The 25,726-nt window shown below is 36.0% G+C and overlaps 1 protein-coding gene across 5 annotated transcripts in view; it reads left to right on the plus strand.

Annotated features, from left to right (window-relative positions):
* The first annotated feature begins 2,620 nt into the window (after positions 1–2,620).
* The window catches only part of LOC128233857 (protein timeless homolog), a 41,232-nt gene continuing 18,126 nt past the window's right edge, over positions 2,621–25,726 (plus strand). For 2 of the 5 annotated variants that reach the window (XM_052947719.1, XM_052947721.1), the window contains exons 1-15: positions 5,964–6,042; positions 10,419–10,543; positions 11,286–11,439; positions 12,621–12,738; positions 14,376–14,438; positions 16,557–16,658; positions 17,057–17,097; positions 17,365–17,479; positions 18,156–18,220; positions 18,423–18,491; positions 18,758–19,022; positions 19,566–19,678; positions 20,909–21,013; positions 22,275–22,378; positions 23,483–23,561. In XM_052947719.1, the coding sequence (XP_052803679.1) occupies positions 10,456–10,543; positions 11,286–11,439; positions 12,621–12,738; positions 14,376–14,438; positions 16,557–16,658; positions 17,057–17,097; positions 17,365–17,479; positions 18,156–18,220; positions 18,423–18,491; positions 18,758–19,022; positions 19,566–19,678; positions 20,909–21,013; positions 22,275–22,378; positions 23,483–23,561 (1,481 nt within the window). In that variant the 5' untranslated portion in view covers positions 5,964–6,042; positions 10,419–10,455. Of the gene's footprint in view, positions 2,733–5,963; positions 6,043–10,418; positions 10,544–11,285; positions 11,440–12,620; positions 12,739–12,818; positions 12,858–13,247; positions 13,271–14,375; positions 14,439–16,556; positions 16,659–17,056; positions 17,098–17,364; positions 17,480–18,155; positions 18,221–18,422; positions 18,492–18,757; positions 19,023–19,565; positions 19,679–20,908; positions 21,014–22,274; positions 22,379–23,482; positions 23,562–25,726 lie in introns of those variants that run through there. The other 3 variants (XM_052947720.1, XM_052947723.1, XM_052947722.1) reach the window with 3 other exon arrangements.

The raw sequence follows: 25,726 nt of genomic DNA on the forward strand, positions 1-25,726 counted from the left end.
TTTTTCTTGCAATGCTATTCACGCTAGCCAATAAACCGACACAAAACATGTAGTTTTTTGGATTCTTTGAACATTTTCCTTTGTCTCACTAGAAATAGCGGAACATACAGCATCCTAACTAACTAAGTGGAACGAACCCGCCTTATCCATAGCGTTATTCCGGTGTTGTCTTTGAGACATTCTGTTATCTCCGGATCCATTGTATATTTAGGAAGATAATCTTTCACCGTGATATACAGTTTATTTTGTATTTGTATTTTCAGCTTTTAGAAAGAGGAAACAACTTTGATTTACTTTTTCGCATCCCACTCTAAACCGTTCGTCACGTTGCCAAAGTCAATATGTAAATCGCTGAAAAATATTAAATCCCGACCAGCGCCTTTTAACTTTCCCTTTAAGGTTTTATAAATGTTAGTTTTTACATTTATGTCATCACCATTTATACTTAGAAATGCAAATGTATTTCATTTCTTCTCGTTGGAGAACATTCATTCCTTTAACTTTATAACATCATAGATGGAATGACTTTGTAATGAAGCATTATTTTCCCCCGTTTACATATTATATTCATACATTTTAGCAAATTTAATTTTCTTTTTTTTATATATTTTCCGCGATTGCACGAAGAATAGCCGAGCACACATCATCCAAAATATTTTCTAATCGGTACGAGCCCGTCTCATCTTTGGTCAAGTTGATTTTTGAGTTGTTTCTGAAATATTCTCTTAAAGTAGGATTCATTACATGTTCAGAAATATTGTCTTTCACTAATAATATAACTTTTTTGTTGTCGTCTCGAGCGGTCTGGAATTCAGATAGGCACCTTCCACCAGTATCATACTTGCATGATGTTTCAGAGAGAAGAAACAACATTGATTCACATCTTTTAACAATCGCATCTTCTATCCTTGAAGTTATTACGCCGGGATCAGTATGTATCTCACGGTCAAATACTAGACAACGGCCGGTGCCTACACGGATTTGTAACTTTTCATCTAAGGACTCATAAATGTTATCTTTTACAAACTGTTCATCATCTTCACTAAAACTTAGAAATACTGCATATGAGTTTTCATTTTGTTGGAGAAAAATGATTCCATCCTTCTCTAGTTTTTCTTGGTATAATAACTCCTCTCGTTTTTTGTGTTCCCAATACAAAAATAGTTTTTCTTGGTATAATAACTCTTCTCGTTTATTGTGTTCCCAATACAAAAATAGTGAAGAAGCAAGCATAACTAAAAATGTGGTAACACAACGTATACACCATACTAGTGTATCACAAATCCCTTTAATTTCAGCAACAATTTCCTCAGAAACTTGTGTAGATTTTCCACTTTCTCCTGTGCACAGAACACTGTCACTGTCGCTTATTGATTTAATGTGTTGGACTATCCAATATATTACCGCCAAATCTTCACACTCGGAGCAATCAAATGGATTGTCGGCCAAAAGAAGTTTATTTGATTCCGAGCTATTTAGGTATTCAGCCAGGCGACGTCTTGTTGTGATATCTTTCAAGTTGAGATAATTGGATGCCAATGAAAACATAAATAAGTTCTTGAAGTTTGTCAGAGAGAACGTAAATGTTGTAAAGTTGTTGTCAGATAAGTCCAGATATGTCAGCTTTTTGTTACTGGCAAATAAACCTTTCGGTAGTATTTTTAAACCATTTCTAGCTAAGTTTATAACTGACAGCTCAGAAAATGGCATGAACAGTTGAATGAATTGTGTAGTGTTGTATTCTGACATTTGTGATAAACGATTTCCCGCCAAGTTTACCTCTGTGATACGTGTGCATTGTGATACCATCTCTGGATTTATAAATGTAATTTGGTTTTCAGCAACATCTATCCGCTCAAAAGGACAATTATATATGTTCAGTGTAACATCAAGTATGTCTAAAGTGTTATAACGGGATCGTAGATATTTCACATGTAGAGTGACGTTGATGTCAGCTCTGATATTTATGAAACTAACAGTTTCATTCCTTGTACAAAAGCGATCGTAGGTGACATTTTCCATATAACGAAGTGGTTTAATGTCCTTTAAATCCGTTATATTTTTGTAAACATTGGCGAAAACATTTGTAAAGCAAACCCCATATTTCATAGATACCCCACTGAAGTCTATAACCTTTAAATTGTGACAAACGCCCGCATATTGATAATGTCTTGTATCATATTTCCCAAGTCTAGAATCTGACACATTTATATATTCTAATGATTCACAAATTCCTGAAAATGTGTACAAGTCCAAACGTACATGAATTGATTGCAAATATAATTGCTTTATCTTCCGGGAAAATAAATTGATCAGGAACTGCTCATTCCAGTTTAATATCGTCGTACTAATTCCTGATTTTGTAAGAACAAGCGTCTCTAGATTAGGAAAGGATTCGTTCGATGAAAACATATCGTGCATTAGCTTATCCTCAAACCCTAGCCATTCTGTTAGATCCAGTGTTCTCAGGCTGATAAGACCGGTGAACGAGTCATTGGAAACGTGTACAGAAGATGTGAATAAATGTAGCCACAAAGTGTTTAATTTTTCAAGTTTTGTTAATGCGTGAGGCTTTATAACAATTGTTACATGAATTGTTGGATCCTTGGTAATTTCCAGCCTCTCAACTTCTTTCCATGTGTCAGCCCTGAATAATTCATTGCTTATTGTAAACCATTCGTGGTTGGATGTAAATTTCACAGTGATGTCAGTATTTTCACCAGGGTCAGAAGGTATTCCATTCATACAAATAAGTTTTCCACCATCTTCTTTTTCACAATAAGTTTCTAATTTTGCATAACATGTTCTAGAAAATAACACCAACAGCAGTAATGCATAAAACTCCATTACGTGGAACATTTCTCCAAAATGATTCTCAACTGTCTTAGAGACAAGTATGTTATGAATTGATTAACACCGTAGTTATACTACGATATCCCTTATTTTTTCGTATTTTGCCTACAATTTTCTTTGTATCTGTAGAAAAAAATACACTAATATCGAGCTGCACTTCCTCTTTCCAATTTGTATGGTTAAACTTCGGTCGATAAATAATAATGCGAATCTTAGCAGGCATATCGACAAGCTTTTATTGGGTGTAATTTTATGTTTATACATGTATAAAAATACGTTGACATAAATGTTGAAATCATATATATATATACATAACATATCAGCGTCCAACAAATTGAGCCCAATTGAGCCGTTTTTATCAATATAACGCTGATCAGCCTTTTTTCTACGTATTTGTTTGTTGTAATGTGTATTTATTATTTGTTATTATCATTGCTCATACATGTTGACAAATTGTATTATAAAATGAATGTGTTGTGATGATGTTCTATGTACAATGTTTATGCGAAAATCTACAGAAACAAGTCAATAAATTATCTGTCTGTCTGTCTGTCTGTCTGTCTGTCTGTCTGTCTGTCTGTCCGTCCGTCCGTCCGTCCGTCCGTCCGTCCGTCCGTCCGTTTGACTGTCTGTCTGTCTGTCTGTCTGCCTTCTGTCTGTCTGTCTGTCTGTCTGTCTGTCTAAGGGAGACTATCCAGCATATAGACACAACCTTAACTCGGTCGACTGGTGCACAGTCCTTTAAGATCCAAACCCCGGTTCAGTTGCTTAAAGGTTCTAATATAACTGCTGGATGGCCACGACCCCACTCTGCCTGATGATATACAAGCCCAGTCCAAGTCTGTATCTGAAATCATTATATCTTCACAAGATGAAACTGACGTTCTCTGTTGTTGACCTGTATGGCACTGCAGGCTCCCTTTCAATCGGTGTGAAAGATTCCGGTTTATCTTGGATTCGTCACTTCCTTGGTAACAGACACCAAAGGGTTGCCAATGAAACATCTAGATGGTCCCCAAACGACGAATGATTTTAGCGCTTGGATTCTGTAGCTTTTATGTGTGTCTATGGTAAGATGTGTTGGTTTGATTACGTAAACAAATAAAAGAAGTCTATGTCGTCGACGTGATCATTTTGAATACTTTTTTAGATCACCTCACAATTTTACGTTCTTTAGATTGACGATTACAAGTTCATGTCAATTAAACGCTGTGCATATATGGAAGGTGAGAAATTTCCGGAAATACTTTTGATCGACTTTGACAGTTTTCAATAATCTCATGATTTAATTTTCTTTAAACAAGGTTATATATTATTATGAGATATCCAAATTCAATATGAGGTCGAATGATCCATATGGTCCATAAACACAAAAATCCTTCTGACAAGCCCTATCAGGCTGTTTACTTTGTTAACATTTGTGTTTACGTGTGAGTCAAAACTGAGGTTATTTAAGAATCCATCCCAGCAAACAATTGATGTTGGAAAGACGTTGTAACAACGTCAGAAACTGACGTTGGATAAACGTTGTATATTGGTTGAAAATGAAAGTTTTTTAGACGTCGAAATCACGACGTTGAAACAACGTCGGAGTTACGACGTTGAAACAACTTCGTGATAACGACCAAAATCCATAGCATAAATATGCATACCACACAGGTAACAGGTAATTAGGAATTACCGCAGCATTCAGCTACATTCATTAACAAACAACTCAGAGGATGTACAAGTTTTATATTCACAACAAATCTGTACAGACACTAAAAGTATTGAATGATAAAGGCACATTAAATTATCAAAATGACACATTGTTATTGTTATTTTTTAAGTTTAGAGATGTATGTTAATTAACTTGTTGGGATGTTGTTAACATTTTTTGCAGGAAATTGTTGTTTCAATGTGCTTTATATAAGTTTATAAAAACATTGATTTAGGAGTCCTGAACGTCATATCTTCGAACAATATAATTATAATGATTTCCTTTATTGGCTGACTGGTACCCTCATTCTCTTTTCTCCAAAAAGAGACCGGTATCAGCTTAACCAGGTGCCCTATATACGCTCGAAATTAAAACAGAATATTGGAACGAAACTAAAGTGGCAACAACAACAGATTACTTTGTTTTCCCATTCGATACTCCTAGGCCATTTTCCATTGAAAGCAACTGCCTCGGATGTACAGGGACGGTTTACAGTGTCAGATACCTTTTCCATTTAACTACTCTGCAAGTACATGTAGATCGCATAACAGTTTCAGTTTAGCTAATGACTTTACTCTTTGGAATCTAATTATGTATGCAATAATTCACTTCACTGGCAGTCGATTTTTACTAAGTAATACAAAATACACGTTAAAACATTACAATCAATTTATACTGTAATTTATTGTTTACGAGCTTTTTCTTCTGATGTACCGGCACCAATCCGAAGTTGTTTTAAATGGCCGAGAAGTTTCGAGTGTTTTTATTCCGTGAAGAGCAAAAGATGAATATATATATATATATACCACCCTTTGTTGATAATGTTTGCTCAAGCATGCTATATATTTCATTTCCTATTAATACATTTCTTAGTTATTGCTTAAGGTTATACACTGATGAGAATACTGAGTGCTAGTCAGTGCATGCCGGTTTTTTTTTTATTAAAAAGATGTGCCATTTTTCTTTAATCATTGCTAATGCTCCAAGATAATTTTTCCAGCAACTTCAAAATTTCCTTTCTTAATGATATTTTCAGTTTAGTCCAAAACGCACATATATCGATGTTTTAATACTATGGTTATCCTATCACATGAAATGTGCAATATAAATAGATAAATAGTATACAAGTTACAAGAATCTTCATTTAAAAAGTCGGGAATGTGTTAACAAGAAAATTAGCTCAATAAGCTATTTTCCGACATGAATAACAGATATACATATTCATCATGCATAAATAGCTTGATACTGCTGATCCTGCAGTTAAAAAAATGATATTGGTTGTTATTCCAAAAGCTTCTCCTTTTTTACAGAAGATTTGTACCTAAAATGTAACGTTTAGTAAATATCATCGACTTAAAGCCGTTATGTCTAATTGTCTGATATTATTTTGCTTATATCACGGAATGGTTTTATTTCTAGAGCACTGAAAAGGCGGGAGTTACAAAAGTAAACAAATTCTTCTTTGCCGAATCAATTGTCAGAGTTAAAAGGTAATTTTACTTGAACAAAAATACACAGGTGTTGTCCAAGCTATCAGTATGATTATATATATAAATGAAAAATTGTCATAATGAAAATTGTCTGTTATAAATGTGATTTTTCCGGTTTCCGCGAGCCCTTTATATCTTGTTGGGCCTGGCGTGCCTTCCTGTCGCGGGGCTAATTACCGAATCCGATACGCATTAATTGTACCGACAAACCTAAATCCCCGAAGCGGCAAGCCTCATCAAAACAGTAATTAATATAAACAATAAACATCTTGGGCTTTTGTAATAGTTGACTGATAGCAGAGGCGTGTCAAAGTTCCGTATTAATCCAGATTCAGAGCCCAAGAGGTCGATTTTCAGATCGATATAAATCCGAGGGGTGTTTTAAGGGGGGGGGGGGTAGGGGGAAATCTGCATAGGAACAAACAAAACTAAAAGAATGTAATGATGTCGTGATAGCATCCAAGGTGTTTCATGGATCAGTCCAAGGTTGAGTAAAAGAGAGTTTATCGGAAATACCCAAATTAATCTGTTTACCGATCAAAGTCTTCAATGGGACTACGAACATAAACTATTTGAGGACTTAGCTTTCGCCATTACAATCAAGTGGGATCATATAAAAAGACACCAAAGACATAATCTCAGCAAAAAAATATTTTGCATTTTACTCCGTAACAAAATGATCAACATTAAAATGATCAACATTAAACACCAAGACTTCCAAGTGTCCCTCAGCTATACTTATTAGCTCGACTATTCGAAGAATAGGTGGGCTATACTACTTGCCCCGGCGTCGGCGTCCAGTTAAAGTTTTAGGGCAAGTTGAGATTTTCACTTATAAATCCAATACCCTTCATTCAATTGACTTAATACTTCACACAGTTGTTCAGGGCCATCACATGATGAGGTTAGATAACTCCGTATTATTCTTTACACAGATTATGGCCCCTGATTGACTATGGAACTTAGGTTAAAGTTTTAGGGCAGGTTGGGATATTTATTAATAACTTCTTTACCCTTTGTTCAAATGACTTAATACTTCACACAGTTGTTCAGGACCATCACACAATAAGGTTACATAACTCCATATTATCCTTAATACAGGTTATGGCCCCTGATTGACTTCAGTTAAAGTTTTAGGGCAGGTTAAAGTTTTAGGGCAAGTTGGGATTTTCACTTATAAGTCCAATACCCTTCATTCAATTGACTTAATACTTCACACAGTTGTTCAGGGCCATCACATGATGAGGTTAGATAACTCCATATTATTCTTTACACAGATTATGGCCCCTGCTTGACTATGGAACTTAGGTTAAAGTTTAAGGTTAGGTTTTATTTATAACTTCTATACCCTTTGTTCAATTGACTTAATACTTCACACAGTTGTTCAGGACCATCACACAATAAGGTTACATAACTCCATATTGTTTTTAGTACAAGTTATGGCACCTGATTGACTTCGGTTAAAGTTTTAGGGCAGATTAAAGTTTTAGGGCAAGTTGGAATTTTCACTTAAAACTCCAATACCATTCATTCAATTGACTTAATACTTCACACAGTTGTTCAGAGCCATCACATAATGAGGTTAGATAACTCCATATTATCTTTTATACAAATAATGGCCCCTGATTAACTATGGAACTTAGGTTAAAGTTTTAGGGCAGGTTGGGATATTTATTTAATAACTTCTTCACCCTTCATTCAATTGACTTAATACTTACACAAGTGTTCAGGACCATCACCCAATGAGGTTAAATAACTCCATATCCTTAATAAAAGTTATGGCCCCTGATTGACTTAGGTTAAAGTTTTAGGCAAGTAAAAGTTAAGGGCAAGTTGGGATTTTAATAAAAAAAACTTCTATACCTTTCATTCAATGCACCTAATAAAATTCAAAATTATTTACGACCATCTTACAACAAGAAACATAACTCCATTTTAACCCTAAATGCAAATTATGTCCCTTGAATATATATATATTTTTTTTTATTTCTTTTGACATTTTTACATTCTTAACCATATTTTGACCAAGAGAAAACTAGGAGGTCTATACTATATGGCCCTTGATTTTTTATTTTTTTATTTTTTTTTAATTACTTTATTTATATATTCTTTACCACATTTTCATAATGGGAAATCAAGTTATTTGAATGACTTGCATAATTTTTCGGGTGGTGGGAGGGCAGCATCAAAGTCACCTTATGTATTGAATAATATTAGTTAGGTTTGACATAAATAGACCAAACATGGTAATATTACATTGTTATTGTATTCACTTCTAAGTCAAAGCGGCGAAGTCGAGCGCGCTGTCTTACGACAGCTCTTGTTAGTTTCATTTTCAGTTCAGACTGCATTTTATTTTGATTGTTTTTCTTGATGGTTTTGGACAGATATAATTTCAGATGGCATTTTTGTTCATATAATAAAATATGACCTGGTCAGTTTTGTTTATGCAATAACGTCAATAGCTATTTCGTATTGTATAAATTGAATACCTATAACATTTTAAAGGCAAAAAACAACGGTAAATGTCCCCTTCCATTCTGCTTGGATAATGCGATGTTTGTAAAAGTCATATTTTTGTTGAAATTAGGGCAGAAAGTTTCCCCAAAACGGCGTAGAATGGCATTCTTAATGCCTTAAATCAGTTTCATCTGTGAGGATTCAACCCCCTAGACCCTCCTAAGGGGCTGCCCCTTAACCCAGCCGGGACATGCAGCCCCCAAACCCCCGACTCATAATAAATTGGCCAGGTTCGAAATACAATGAACCTTCATCTAACCAATCAATAACATTTTTGACCCTAAATCATTGTATATATGACCCCCCCCCCCCCCAATTCCTATAAATAAAATGCATGCATTTTATATAAAGCATCAGGATTTTGACCTCTCTTTCCAATGACCATATCAGACTGAATTTTTTTTTTATATATATATATTTCTCCTTAAAGGAACGCTACTCACATTGCTTGATGGATTTTTTTATATCGGCAGTGGAAAAGCGGTTACAGTTAAATTCATCAGACAAAAAAAATAAGGGTAGTTACAGGTATTTTTTTTAAAGTTTCGAAATTGCACGGTAGTTTTTATGTAGTATGATTTTGTATTATAAACAAAAAAGCATGCATCATGTGAAGTGGCATCACTGTGCACTTTCGATGTGTAAAGGTGTGTTAATCTGTGAAAGCCATAATATTCCAAAGTAATTAACTCAGCCGTTACTAATGGATTTGTTGTCACAACAAGGGATGTGCTTCATTCATTGCAGTGACAGAATCGATTATCACGCAGGCAATAGGTTGCTGTTGACATCTTTTTAAGATTTTTTTTTTTTTAATTGTCGCCATCATGCAGGATGGGATTTTTTATGAAATTTATGATTGTTTGTTTTGTTTTTAATGCTCTGGTTTGCAGAATTATGATTAACATGACATAGTTTGACATGAGAATTCCACCATGTAATATTTTCTTACTAGACCCTTTACAGAGGAGGTGAGGTAGGCAGTGGGCCGCTCTAGCAGACACAAACTAAAACAATCTTACTCACATATTATTAGAGATATTGAAACAATCTATTTTTATTTAACAATCTGTATTTTATTGAAATTCAGTAAACTGACATTCATTTTGACTTTGTTAATATACAGCGTTTTTATGTTAATATATTTATACCTCATTATAGTGCAGCCAAGAATGTAATTTGAACCACTGAGCATTGAATGACCTTATCTCAGGGTCTGATATGTTTATTAAAAGAAATATGAAGTAGATATGATACATAACTGCTTCTGCTACAACTTAGTTTTTAGTCAAGAAACCGTTCTTTTTTATATTTTCTTAAAGACAAATCTGATGAAAAACTTTGTCTTCAGTTTACACATTGTTGTACTTTACTCTTTACTACAACCATATTTTCAGCAATGCTACCTGAACCACACATTTCTTTGGGCAGGGAAGTGGGGGGGGGATTTTGCTAGCTAAATAACTTCAGTTTACAGTTTTATTGGTTTTGACCAAGCTGTTAGTTAAATATCAAAACTAAACCAGAGCTTGACATCTTTATGCCGCTCTGTAATTTTTGATTGTTAAAAAAAACTTAAAAGAATAATACTGCAAATCAATAACCCTAAAAACAAACTTTCATCAATTACTATATAACCTATAACTATAACGTCGTATTTCACAAATCTTATCTACATTGAATTGATTGAAATTAAGTCATTTTGTTGATGTTTGATGCATTTGTGCATCTATTTATTTGTTAGTTTTTACATTTTTCACAATAAACCATACATGTACATACTTTAAGATTTAGAAACGGTTTACTATCCATAACTTTATAAGGGAGCCTTGTGTAATTCAAAGTACTTTTTGCAGAATTGAGACTGTGAACAGGTCATTTGTCCCGGTTGAGATGACAATGCATGTGGAGCTACAGGCTGCTTGCAGTGCACTGGGCTACCAGGAGGGAAACACCTACGTTAAGGAGCCAGACTGCATAGGTTTGATATGCATGCATTTGATATTACAACTGTGGACTCACTCCTTACTTGTTATCTACTAGTATATAAAAAAAGTTTTTTTATGACTAAAGGTTTTAAACTTGGAGTGATATTTTCTGGTAGGCACTCACACTAGTTCTTTTCTTTAGCATTTGGAAATGACCCTCAGTGACCTCGAAGTACATGTATTCAAGATGACAGTAATAATTGAAAGCATTTATTGGGGTTTCCTTAAAGGAAGTTTGGTAGAATTATCTAGTGAATGCTGCTTAGGCCAAAATGGCAGTGTAAAATAAATTATTAAACATAATGTTGTTGCAATAATTGAAAAATTACACCAGAGTACATTATTCCTTTAAATTGACTAAAACTTCAAAAATAAAATTCGGTAACTTTGGACAAAACATCCAAAAGGGCTAACAGTGCAAAATATCAAAACCTGTTGTAAATAATAACTTTGTGGCAACATTTTCATAAGTTTTGAATTAAAAAGAAATGCTAGCAGCTTATATACACTTTTGAGGAGTTGTAAAACTATTTCAGTTCTTTTATCAGAATAGAAGTAAAATAATTCAGAAATTGTTTACGGTTTGTGAGACTAAATTTTTAGATTTCAGTAAAAGCTTCCAAAATTAATGGCAAACAAGTTCATACTTTTAGTCTTAAGTTCTGAATGGAAGCCCTGCATTTATAGACATGTAAGTAGAGGAACAGGATTACACTTGAACCATGTTTTTTACAGAGACAGTGAAGGACCTGATCCGATTTCTGAAGCGTGAAGATGATACCTGCGATGTACGGCGCCAACTCTGCCACGCCCAGGTCATTCAGAGGGACTTGCTGCCCATTCTTGTGCACTATGAGGAGGAGGAGGCACTTTGGGAAACAGTCATTAGGTGATGTATAAATCACTTGAGATTTTTTGTTAATGGGTTGTCAAGAAAGGCAAGCAAAGTATTTTCTTTAGCAGTGATGAGTAGGTGTGTCCTTGTGAAGAAATCCATTCCTGCATGATGGCTACGCTACAAAACACACGTTCGCTGCTGTGTGAGAGATTGGGTAATGCGGGGATATATTCTGCAGTAACCAATGCATTCATATGCTTCAATTTTATGACCCTGCGGTGGAACTCCACGTCTGATGAGATAAGCAAGAAATGAACTGTAAACGGTAGATAAAAATTGTCTTGAATGTTTAAGAATAAACATTGAATCATTGATATTGCCTCTGTATTTCATAGTAGAACAGCCAACATTTTGAACCATGACTTCTGACATCAAGTGTGTGATCAATACAATGAAGCATTTAATTAAATGATATTTATAATTGTCAGATTGTTAAAAATATCTAGTGACATCTTGGGGAATTGTAAACAGAAAACATGTGCTTTGAACACTTGTTTGACCAAAGTCATTTTAATTTGGGATTTTCTGAAAATCTTTAAATAGTAACATAGCCTTTTTTGGGTGAAATGTATTTATCAATTTATGCAATATGACTGTCAAGTATAAGTTTATTGGGTAAGGGTAGGTATATTGCCAAAAAACACCCTTCACAAAACTAAAAACAGCTGCATTAATTTAGGTAAATTAACACTTTGCAGTGCCGTATTTAGTGTTGACACAACACGGGGGCTGTGGACCAAAATATAGTCATGAATGCAGCATGTGATGTGTTTATACAGCAGGTTATCATGAACAATAGATTAAACATATAACATTTGCGGTATGGAAAAATTGCAGCACATAGCAAAATCTGCAAAAATGTGTGGTTGGTAGTGTACTACGTAGTCTGAAACTACAAATCTTCAAGTTTTGTCTATGGGAAGTCTGTAATCATTCTGCTCTGCTCAAACAAAAATAAAGCTTTTATCAAATAAAAATCCGTATAAAGCATGAATTTGCCTCGTTCGTTGTCCACAATGTTTTCAAGTGTTTTGGGATCGTGTGCATAATATGTCAAAATGACTCTATGAAACAAAAAACTTCTAGGTTAAGCTGAAGCGTAGGGATTGACAGTGTAGCACTGAAGGATTGCCCATCTGGAATGTATTTTAACATCCAGGTGTCATTTGTAGATTGCTGGTAAACCTGACCCAGCCAGCATTCCTGTGCTTCAACAGCTTCATACCAGAAGAAAAGACATTAAGACACAACTATCTTGATCTGGAGACACACCTGCAGAATATGAAGGAGGTAAGACATCGAGGCACAACTTACCTGGATCTGGAGACACACCTGCAGAATATGAAGGAGGTAAGACATCGAGGCACAACTACCTGGATCTGGAGACACACCTGCAGAATATGAAGGAGGTAAGACATTGAGACACAACAACCTGTATCTGGTGAAACACCTGCAGAATATGAAGGAGGTAAGACATTGAGACACAACTACCTGTATCTGGTGAAACACCTGCAGAATATGAAGGAGGTAAGACATCGAGGCACAACTACTTGGATCTGGAGACACACCTGCAGAATATAAAGGAGGTAAGACATTGAGACACAACAACCTGTATCTGGTGAAACACCTGCAGAATATGAAGGAGGTAAGACATTGAGACACAACTACCTGTATCTGGTGAAACACCTGCAGAATATGAAGGAGGTAAGACATTGAGACACAACTACCTGTATCTGGAGACACACCTGCAGAATATGAAGGAGGTAAGACATTGAGACACAACTACCTGTATCTGGAGACACACCTGCAGAATATGAAGGAGGTAAGACATTGAGACACACCTAACTCAGGTGTGTAGAAATGGGCCGGAAGCCGGTAAAATAACCCGGTTACTTTAGCATCTTCACCCGGCTATTTTCTCCGTATCAACAAAAATAAAATCTGTTATTTTTGTCATGTTTTTATGTTAACATCAGTTTAAAACCCCGACTGATGGTATTGTATATTTTGGTTTCCGCGCGTTCGGACTACAATACAGCATTAGCTCGATTCGTGACGTCATTAGTCACACCCCCCTCTGGGATGTTTTCAAGTTCTAGGTTTGGGTTTCCCAGTATTCCGAATACAATAACATTAGCTCGATACATGACCTCTTTAGTCGCATCCCCCATGGGGATGTTTTGAAGTTTATGATTTGCGAAGCAATGGAGGGTGAAAAAAAGAATATTTTTTTCCAGACATCAAAAAGCGTAGTAAGTTTGCAACATGAGCGTGTCTGGCCTTCTGTTAGTCCTATTACCATAGGAATGTTTAAATAGTATCCTGAATCTGAATTTGACAGTTATTTGGTTTATTAGTTAGCCCTCACTGGTGGGGGTGGGGGGGGGGGTAGTATTCAGATTCATTTCAGTGGGGTAGTTCTCAGACTCAGTATCATATTCAAGTACATAAGTTTCCCTGTGTCCCTGTTACAAAAAAAAACATGCACCAGAACACTAGAAATTTTGGTTAAAAAAGGCTTAAATTCATCCCACAAGGGGCATTGGGACACGCAGATTCCCCCCCCCCCCCCCCCCCCCCCCGCCTACTTTTGGGATCTTCCCTGCTACTTAAGTTAATTTCTACACCCCTGTAACTGGATTTTAACATTTTGTTTTGTGGATCAGCTCTACCACAATTTCCACGAAATTTCATGCCTGACTGTTTTTGCATTATTGAATATTAATTTCAAGTATGTTAAAGTTTTAAGAAAACATTTATTATATAGGTGTACCGAGTCTCAGTCTGGAAGCTTACTTTGGATGCACACTAGTGACCCTGATCTCAAAGTTGGAGTTGCCTTCACCAAAGTGCTTAAAAGACCGATATCCAGTCTGGTTTTCCCATTGCCTTATGACTTGCATGACCTTGGGTATTGTTTGTTTCAGGCTTTTGCCAATGAGGATGTGTTTGCAGTTATAACTAAAAAGCTTGGTGACCTTCTAAAATTGGTATGTTATATGTATTATTCTAGTTCATTGTTATGTTATGTTTATTATTTATTCATGTCAGTGAGCTTATGTTTCTTGTTATCATATATACCCAACTTTTTAAAAAGATCCTTTATTTTGAATTTTAACAATTGTCAAAAAGTACATTTAACAGCCATTTAATTAGTCAGCCAAAACTATATAAATGATTATCTTTATAGGATATACTCTGAGATTAACTATTTTAATGTATAACAACTTAAAACAATCTTAGAGTTTGTTAAAATCAATTATTCATCTGTAGTGCTTGTTACCCTTTTAGTCCTCGTTACCCTCTTTGTCCTGTTTTTACATCTGTAGAGTCCTCATTACTCTTCTTATCCTATGTCTACATATGAAGTCCTCATTACTCTGCTTGTCTCTATGTCTACATATATAGTCCGCATTACTCTTCTTATCCTGTGTCTTCATATGTAGTCATCATTACTCTTCTTATCCTGTGTCTTCATATGTAGTCATCATTACTCTTCTTATCCTGTGTCTTCATATATAGTCATCATTTCTCTTCTTGTCCTGTGTCTTCATATGTAGTCATCATTACTCTTCTTATCCTGAGTCTACATATGTTGTCCTCATAACTCTTGCCCTGTGTCTACATATGTAATCATAATCACTCTTCTTATCTTTTGTCCTCATATGTAGTCCTCATTACTCTTCTTATCTTTTGTCCACACATGTAGTCCACATTACTCTTCTTATCCTATGTCCACATCTGTAATGTTCATTTGTTTTCTGTATACATCTGTTGTGCTCTTAACTCTTTTTGTCCTGGGTCTACATCTGACCTGCTTGATATCTTTCTAGTCCTATTCTGGGAGACAAACACTTTATGCTTGAAAATATAAAGAAGTGTTAGAAAGGCGATAACTGCGTTAAAACATAAAAAAATATTTTAGAACAGTATGACTTATTGTGAGGTTTTTAGCTCTACTGGCCAAAGGCCAGAAGAGCTTATGCGATGGTAATGTGTATGTAGTATGTGCGTCCGTGCGGTCGTGCGTTCATGCGTCTGTAAACAATTGGTTGTGAACACGATACAGTCTTCAGTTTTGATTGTATCTCGATGAAACTTGTACAGTATCTTGATATTCATTAGAGCTGGGTTCCTTTCGAAAACCAGCAAGATCCGCTCATAAATGCCTAGATTATGGGCCATGAAAGTTTTAAAGAAATGCTTTCTATTTTTAGCCAGGTCTGCATGAGCGAATTCTATTTTTAGCCAAGTTTACATGTACATGTAAATTCAAGTCTAGAGTTAAGGGAGACAATTTGCAAGTCTAGGATTTTGAGAGATAATTTGCTTTTTGCTTCTGCAGTTGATTTTGTGAATTACTCTGCCTTGTTCTTGTTGAAAGCCCAAAGGCCATTTTTTAGCTTGAAGTTCTGTAGTTTGTGCATTCATCTTAACAAAATTGGTTGTGAATGTTTAAGTTATGCACCTGGTGTCATTACTGGCCACACCCAGGGTTCACCGGTTTGGTAAACATAAATCTGGAAAGGTTTGAAAATCTTTTTGTGTGTTCGTGCATCCATCTCAGCACAATTGATTGTGAATGTTTGTTCAAATTGATCAATGTTGTCCTAGGATGCCCTTGACTTTGACCTTTTGACCAACTTTTTTTAACTTAAAACTACGGAAATTTTTACTATGAGTACAGTTTTGAAAGCATTTTTTTTTTTGTCAGATGACTTTAACTTGGCACATATTAAAATAGTTCATGCAACTAATCTGCTTACAATACTTTCTGGGCTCAGATGTTGAATGTGCTACGTTTTCAGGTAACCCAAACACAAAACATAAACTATATGTCTGTTGCCTTTTACCCATACATACATGCTGTAGATTGATATGACCACAAAAGCCATGCCAGTAGAGCATAGGCCCTTTTGGGCCTCTTGTTTTTGTTGTATTTTTAAAAAATGTTCCAAAAATAGTTACTGATCATTGGGTAACCAAATGTGAGCCTGATGATTTGATTCATCTCTAAATTGAACTGTAATTACATCTGTTCATTAAGCAACAAATTTTTTCACAATGTTTATTTGATTATCAATATTTTGCGTACCCTTTGTTCTCAGGACTGGGAGCACCGGCATGAGGAGCACAGACTGCTGATAGAGCGTGTACTGATCCTGATCAGGAACGTCCTGCACATTCCCCCCAACCCTGATGCTGAACAGGTGAATACTCGTGATTATGTTGTATATTTGTATACAAAGCAATACTGATGTCATGTCTTACTGGAAGTTTTGAACAGATCATACATAATGCCTTGTGTGTCTTGTGGAAATAAAGCCAATGACCCCAAGCACTTCAAACACCAATGTGTCACAGTAAAAGCTAGATTTATAGCAAGGTAGTATACATGTTAGTGTGACCACATTGTTGATTTTTTTTCAGTATTTCGCAATAAATTAAAAAGTTATTTTAAAAAAAAAAGTATTACTGTGTGTTGCTGAATGATGGCCATTTTAATTATAAATTTACTTCATTTCTATTTCAAAACATTTCTTATTTTTAAAGCAACAGTTCAATGAATGTTCTTCGTAATATGAATAATGTGAATGTTTCATTACAGAGGACGGATGATGATGCCAGCGTGCATGACCAGGTGTTATGGTAGGCTCAACATTAGTTTGATATATTATTAGCTTGTCTTTTTTTTGCAAAGAAACATTCTAGTATTTAGTCATAGCCTTGCAGAAATTTCATACAAACATATTTTTGGAGGTATGGCCATTTGTGAACGGATAAAATCAGAGAAGCATTTTTATCTGCTTGTGGTGCTGTATTAAAATTGTATAATTTTGAGGAGTGAAAAACATTAAAACTTGATTTCAATACTGGTTTCTGAGAATGTTTATACTGTATGTGTTTATTTTTCAGGGCGATGCATGTGAGCGGTCTAGAGGACATCCTGCTGTACATTGCCAGTTCAGAAGAGGAACGTAACCTCTCCATGCACATGCTGGAAATCGTCTCTCTCATGTTCAGAGAACAGGTACAGATTTTTTCATTCTGGGAAAAATGTTTTTATGATTTAAGTTAAATTCGAGATTGTTTCAAACAAAATATAATGTCTAGTTTGAAACTTTGTTGAATGATGCTTTTAAGCTTGTTTTTTTTTTATATCATTGTTTTCATTGGCATCATCATCTGCATGTTAAAAAATCAACCTTGGCCATTACTCAATTTTGTGGACATTCAAGTGAAACTTGTTATGACATGTACAGCATGACCGATAACTGGCTTTGATTATTGCTGAGTTAGGCCCCTCATTCCCCAATGTCCTTTTACTTAAGTTTAATTAAATTTATTCATCAATATATCCATTGCAATAAGTCAAAAGGAAATTTTCTGGCATTTTTTTAATCATATTTTAAACTGGTTAAAGTGTAATTTATAGCTCTCTGATCTCTCACTAAAGTGTCCAAGGTATTGTTGTTGTATTTGAGTTTGTTTTTTATCACTAAGGCATACTTATGAGTTTTCTGTAGCTACCACTGTTCCATCTCAGTGCAAGACCATGGTGTCATGTGATGTGGATGGCATAACAGTAATCTACTGATGAAAAAAAATGGTGAAATTGCTGTAAAATCATTAATTTAAATAAGTGAACTAACCAAAGCACATATTATACTTGTACCTCTTAATGTATAAATTGTTTTTCATTGCAGAGTGCAGAAATGTTGGCCAGTGCCGGAGGACAAAGGTCCATTTCCGAGAAGGAGAAAGATGAGAGGTGATTTTGAATTGTAAATCAGTCGAATTCTGAAAGAAGTGCATGATTATCATATTCTCTATTGTAAACATTGTAATCTTAAGTCATTAAATTAATACCCATTAAATCCTTAATTTTGATTTCTGTTTATGCATATGTTACAAAAAAAACCCATTCACTTTGGCTTTTATCTATGCGATGTAAAGTTTCATACATGTTTCAGGGAGCTTGAACAAGCCAGAGAACAAGAAAAACTGGAGAAAAAAGCCCACCAGATGAAAGTCAGCTCAAGGTTTCTCTTTTGAAATTACTAGTTTAAGGCCAAATGAGAAACTTATACTTACAGAATGTACTTGACTGTGATAAATAGCCCCCACTTTAGGAACTGGTACATGTGACTTCTTTTAAAATGTTCAAATTTGTACAAGTTTATAAGAGAGTTTTAAGAAGTACGCTAGCTTTAGTTGGCTGTCAGTTATAGCTTTTCTCCTCAGAACTAACATACACATGTCTACTGGAATAACTTGTAACACTTCAATTATTACCTTGTTCGTTTAGGCACCCTCGCTTTGGTGGAACGTTTGTGGTGAAAAACTTCAAGTCTATCAGTGAAAACGATCTGATCTATCACAAGTCGAAATGTGAACCAGGCAACATCAATCTAGACCAGAATAAACGACCTAAGAAGAAAGCAAAGAATCGCAAACCAATCATTGACAGGGAGGTTAAACGAAGATCTACTCTGAGTATACGACTTGGACTGAGGGAATTCTGTATACAATTTCTGGAAAACTGCTACAACCCACTCATGTATGCTGTGAAGGTAGGGGGATGGTAGTTTATTTTCACTCCACACCATTTTAAGTACATGTGTGTCTTGATATTTTCATTCATTCAACCTCAGTGGAACATAATAACTGATGAAAATATGGTTAGGTAGTTTAATGGGGAAAGATCTAAGTTAGTTCTGAAAAAAATACACCGGTTATAGTACTGTAGGTAAACATGAAGCATGACTTTTGTCCTGTTTATGCCTGGCAGGGAGGCATATGGTAGTTGCTTCAAAGCTTCAGAGAAATGAAAAGCAGCATAGAGGAATGTCTCCTAAAGCAATCACGGTCGCAACTCAGAGTCAAGGTTACATTCAGAGGTCAAGCCAAATCGTGAGCATTTGACATGTTGCTGTGACAGCTTTTCATCATTTTATCATAAACATTCAAAACTCTCTTGTCAGATATATATCTTGACAAAAGATTTCTGGTGGAAAAAAGTACAAATCACTGCATTAGCATTATTCATAAACAGGGATTTTGTATATAACCCATGTATGCGATCAGATATGTGATTTTATACCTCGGTGTTTTAGGATGTCTTGAACCGAGAGAAGTCACAGGAGCATGATGAGACTTACTACCTATGGGCGATAAGATTCTTCATGGAGTTCTGTAGACTACACAGTGGCCAAGTGGATCTGGTCAGGTGGGTGTTTCGAAGTTGTATTCAACACTAGGGTCTCTTTGTAAGTAAAGGGTTTAGATATTCATGTAATGTAAGCCTTTAAGGTGACAATGAGACTTGATATATGTGCACATTACAATTTTATAAAGATTAGTGAATAAGTGGACATATTTATATGTTCATTTAAGGAATGAATTGCGGGGTTGATGTCATTATTGGGGTATGAACACAATTGGGCTGGTCAAAGAGTATGGCGTCCGAAGGACTTCACGCGTACTTTGACCAGCCCGATTGGGTTCATATCCCCGATTATGACATCAAGTCTGCAATTTATTACTTATATTTACACCAATAGTTCATTATTTCATTCAAGAATTGTTAAAAAATTTCTTCATTTCATTTAAGAAAACCTTTCAGTAATCCTTTCTTACCCATTCTGTAAATAGATCGACCTGACTGTAACCGATAACATTTTTTCAAATGATGTCACACTAACGCGGGAAAAGATCAACCACTTGAAATCACTTTTAAACGTTAAATTGAAACATTTTAGGCAACAAAATGTTTAAAATATAATAACTTGACTCTTTTTAAAACGTTGATTTATATTTTACGGGACCTGCTGACACAATACAAACAAAAACAAGATCAATAGTTTTCATGTATATTGTTATGCAATGAATTGCGATCCGAACATATCCGAAGATGTTGCGTTCATCGATTGATAAACGCAATTGCCGAAAGGCAGTTCATTTAAGCAATGGAAATTGAATTATAATTATATTTATTTATGGAAGTTGAACCTTGAACATTGATGTCTATGATTAAACAATCTACCAGTACCATGCTGAAGGAAAATCTCATGGACTTTCGAATACATAAATCTTGCAGAGTGCAATTTAACAGTAAGTTTCTGTGGTAGCTAGTTTAGACTATAAAGTCTTCATTTTATTGATTGTAAGCCTGTAGCATGATGAAACCTTTCATCTGTTGCAGGGTAAAATGACCCTTGGGGTTTTTGTTTTGAGGTTGCATAATGTGCCATGGGGGGTTAGTCAAAAGGCTTTAATTTGAAATAAGCATGTATAGGTCTTATACTTTATATGTCATATTCAAGAAAAGTCACATCATAGTTTGCCATGACAAAAAGAGTCATTCGCCAGTACAGTATATACGGTAAGATTATGGTCTTTTTCACATTTACAAACAACCACAATAACATTGCTTATAGCACCTTGATCAAACTTCCAGTGAGACAATGTCAGTTCAGACGTTCCACTACATCCAGGTCCAACTGTTCCAGTACTATGAGATGATCACCATGGAGAAAAAGGAAGCTATATCATGGGGAAAGAGGTATATATATTGTACAATAACAATTTCAGTTTATCAATGTTAATGTTATAGGAAAAACTGCTCACTCATGAAGGTAAGTCCAAAAACTGTTAGCTCATGACTGCTTGTCCAAAAACTGTCATTAATGACTGTCCTAGAACTGCTCACTCATGACTTTATTCCAAAAACTGCTTGCTCATGAGGGAATGTCCTAAACCTGCTCCCTCATGACTAAGTCCAAAACTACTCGCTCATGACTGTAAGTCTGAAAACTGCTCGCTCATGACTGTAAGTCCGAAAAACTGCTCTCTCATGACTGTAAGTCAGAAAACTGCTTGCTCATGACTGTAAGTCAGAAAACTGCTCTCTCATGACTGTAAGTCCGAAAACTGCTTGCTCATTACTGCAAGTCCGAAAACTGCTTGCTCATGACTAAGTCTGAAAACTGCTCGCTCATGACTGTAAGTCCGAAGAACTGCTCTCTCATGACTGCAAGTCCGAAAACTGCTTGCTCATGACTGTAAGTCCGAAAACTGCTCTCTCATGACTGTAAGTCCCAAAACTGCTCTCTCATGAGTGTAAATCCCAAAACTGCTCTCTCATGACTGTAAGTCCCAAAACTGCTTGCTCATGACTGCAAGTCCGAAAACTGCTTGCTCATGACTGTAAGTCAGAAAACTGCTCTCTCATGACTGTAAGTCCGAAAACTGCTTGCTCATGACTGCAAGTCCAAAAACTGCTTGCTCATGACTGTAAGTCCGAAAACTGCTTGCTCATGACTGCAAGTCCGAAAACTGCTTGCTCATGACTGTAAGTCAAAAAACTGCTCTCTCATGACTAAGTCCGAAAACTGCTTGCTCGTGACTGCAAGTCCAAAAACTGCTTGCTCATGACTGTAAGTCAGAAAACTGCTCGCTCTTGACAGTGAGTCCAAAAACTGCTTGCTCATGACTGTAAATCTGTATTATCAAAGAACTGCTCGCTCATGAGTGTAAATCCAAGAACTGCTCGCTCAGGAGTGCTATTTCAAAAACTGCTAGCTCATGACTGTTTGCCCAAAATCTGATTGATATTGGTAGAAACTTATTAAAACTGTTGTAATTAATAGTTTGTTCTTCATATAAGGCCCTTTAGAGAGTAACTTCTCAAAAACTGTATTTATAGAGGTGCTTTAAACAGAATTTTATGAGCTGTTTTCAGCAATAAACATAAATGGCCTCTTGTCCAAACAAAACGGGAAAAAATGTCTCCATAAGGAGATAATATAATTACTGTATTCCAGAGCTCACCTTGCCCTGAAGGCATACCAGGAACTACTGCTGACCCTGGACTCCATGGATCGCTCTGGGAACTCCAATCTCATGGAAAGTTCTAGGGTTGTGAAAAGTGAGTTGTAAGGTCAAATGAACCAAACTGGTGTAAAAATTCATAACAGTTAATCCAATGGAGAGATTTTCTGGTAACATATAGTTTGCACCTGACTTGAAAAATACATGAATTTGATGTCCACTCCTTGAAAACTTCTTGAAATTATTATGGCCAGAAACTCCAACAGGGATGAGATTTGTCTGCGGATTCGCAGAATTCCGCGGATCTAATGGCCCCAGGGACACCCCCCCCCCCCCCAAAAAAAAAAAAACAACAACAACAAAACAAAACAATAATTTATTTTTTTTTAGCTGATTAAAAAACATACTAGTGTGCTTTTGGTTGTTAGAGTTGATATCCCAGTTTTCTTCGAATTTAAAGTCAGAAGAACTCTCAAAAGAGCTTCTAAAAAGCCAGTTTTTCTTCTACGGCAGTGTGCTTTTGACCCCAAAAGTGCCCCAACAACCCATGGCCGAAATGGTTTCAGCCCTCCAGCTGACAGGTCAATCACATCCCTGTCCTAAAAAAGAAATTGGATTTGATAAAGATGTATAAATTGTGCTTAATTGCCCTTGAATTGTTTCTGTATGGAACAAAAACAAACCGTTTAAAATTACAATATAAACAAATAGTTCTATCTTTCAAAGGCAGTTCGGGGGTATGTTTATCCAGTATGGTATAATACAAACTTTCTTGTGTGAGCAATTCTCACAGAATCTTATTTCATCAGTGTTAGGGTAAAGATTGCAAAGTCCTTGAAGAATTTTTCCAGGAAATTCTGTATGAGCCATTTTACATGATAACACACGACAAACAAACACATTAACTTAGATTCTTAAACACAATACAAGTAGATCGAGGGTGGTCATGTGTTTAAAATATCATATCAATGTGAAGTGGTAGCTTTTCATGAATCATTTCCTTCAAACAGTCGGTTGAAGACATGGAATATGCCTATTTGCTGTCACTTATGACATGCATGTACACAGGATCACTTTTGTCCTTTGTGAATGTATTGTAAGCATTGTTCCAAGAAAACTTTTCAGCTAGCCTTCTCCGATATCTGATGTACATGTACAATTTCTTAATGCTGTAAGGCTAAATTACTGTATATATTTCCAGGTAACATATTCTACATGATGGAGTTCCGGGACATCTTTCTTACTCTACTACGTCACTTTAAAGAGAGCACCCAGTCCAGGTATGACAGCTTATTTTAGAGTACAAAATTCATTGCACATTTGAAGGTTACCAAAGTTTGGTAGACAGTCTGGTGCAGGATTGGCAGATTCAGACTTGAGCTGTGTCATGCTGCAGATGATATAAGAATAACAGTATTGTCACTCCCCCCTTCCCCTTGGCTTTCGAGGGTAAGACTAGGGAACTAAGAATACAAAGTACAGGGTTGCGTTGCTAAAGCTGTTTGCTCTGAAGTGATTTTAGGCAACAGTACATTAAGGTACTGTCTGGAGCACTATTTTGATTCAGGTTGTTGCATAGAAAATCTAAAAGGTTAACAATTCTATTTTTAACCAAATTCATTTAATAGCTTTATAGGGCTATTACATTTAAACATATAAGCCCTGAAGGGGAAGTCACTTTTAAATATGCCACCCTGCTGCAGGAGCAAATAATCATATTTTGGTCCAAATTAGGGAAAAGACACCCACCTACATACTATTAAAATAATTGCCTTCCCCCTGTGGGTTATTTGTTTTACTGGAATAGCCCTTAAGTAAGCTGGGCTCTTATGTGGTACTCATGAATAGTATTATGTCTACTTCACCAAAATAGACCCCATTCGAAAGAAGTACAGTGACCTTTCATTGGTTATCCTGAATTGCAAGATCAGAGCAATAGTTTCCTTTGCTATAAAATCGAATTATTGCTATAAAATAGAATTAAAAAGTTTGGATTTTAACCAGGTTTTCACATAGTGAAACCTGGTTATTAGAATGACGAACGTCGTTGTTCAGGCGGGCGGGCGGCAGCCGAGCGGCGTCAAACTCACCGATGAAACTGAATAACTTTAATAAGGGTTGACATATCTTGACCAAACTTGGTCTCTAGAAAGAGTTTATGGGTACCTTTCATGATTTTGCGTTTGGGGTCCCTAGGGTCAAGGTCGAGGTCACTGTTACTAAAAATAGAAAAAATGTTGAAACTGAATAACTTTAGTAAGGGATGACATATCTTGACTAAACTTGGTCGGTAGGAAGAGTTTATGGAGACCTTTCATGGGATTGCGTCTGGGGTCCCTAGTGTCAAGGTCAAGGACACTGTTACTAAAAATAGAAAAATGGTTGGAGACCTTTCATGGGATTGCGTCTGGGGTCCCTAGGGTCAAGGTCACTGTTACTAAAAATAGAAAAATGTTTGAATCTGAATATCTTTAGTTAGGGTTGACATATCTTGACCAAACTTGGTCTATAGGAAGAGTTTATGGATACTTTCATGGGATTGCGTTTGGGGTCCCTAGGGGCAAGGTCAAGGTCACTGTTACTAAAAATAGAAAAACAGTTGAAACTGAATAACTAGAGTTAGGGATGACATATCTTGACTAAACTTGGTATAAAGGAAGAGTTTATGGAGACCTTTCATGGGATTGCGTCTGGGGTCCCTAGGGTCAAGGTCAAGGTTACTGTTACTAAAAATAGGAAAAACGGTTGAAACTGAATAACTTTAGTTAGGGATGACATATCTTGACTAAACTTGGTCGGTAGGAAGAGTTTATGGAGACCTTTCATGGGATTGCGTCTGGGGTCCCTAGGGTCAAGGTCAAGGTCACTGTTACTAAAAATAGAAAAATGGTTGAATCTGAATATCTTTAGTTAGGGTTGACATATCTTGACCAAACTTGGTCTATAGGAAGAGTTTATGGATACTTTCATGGGATTGCAATTGGGGTCCCTAGGGGCAAGGTCAAGGTCACTGTTACTAAAAATAGAAAAACGGTTGAAACTGAATAACTTGAGTTAGGGATGACATATCTTGACTAAACTTGGTCTATAGGAAGAGTTTATGGAGACCTTTCATGGGATTGCGTCTGGGGTCCCTAGGGTCAAGGTCAAGGTCGCTGTTACTAAAAATAGGAAAAATGGTTGAAACTGAATAACTTTAGTAAGGGATGACATATCTTGACTAAACTTGGTCTATAGGAAGAGTTTATGGGTACCTGTCATGGGATTGCATTTGGGGTCCCTAGGGTCAAGGTCAAGGTCACTGTTACTAAAAATAGAAAAAAATGGTTGAATCTGATTATCTTTAGTTAGGGTTGACATATCTTGACCAAACTTGGTCTATAGGAAGAGTTTATGGATACTTTCATGGGATTGCGTTTGGGGTCCCTAGGGTCAAGGTCAATGT

This window comes from Mya arenaria, chromosome 5 (assembly GCF_026914265.1).
Source record: "Mya arenaria isolate MELC-2E11 chromosome 5, ASM2691426v1".
Lineage (NCBI taxonomy): Eukaryota > Metazoa > Mollusca > Bivalvia > Myida > Myidae > Mya > Mya arenaria.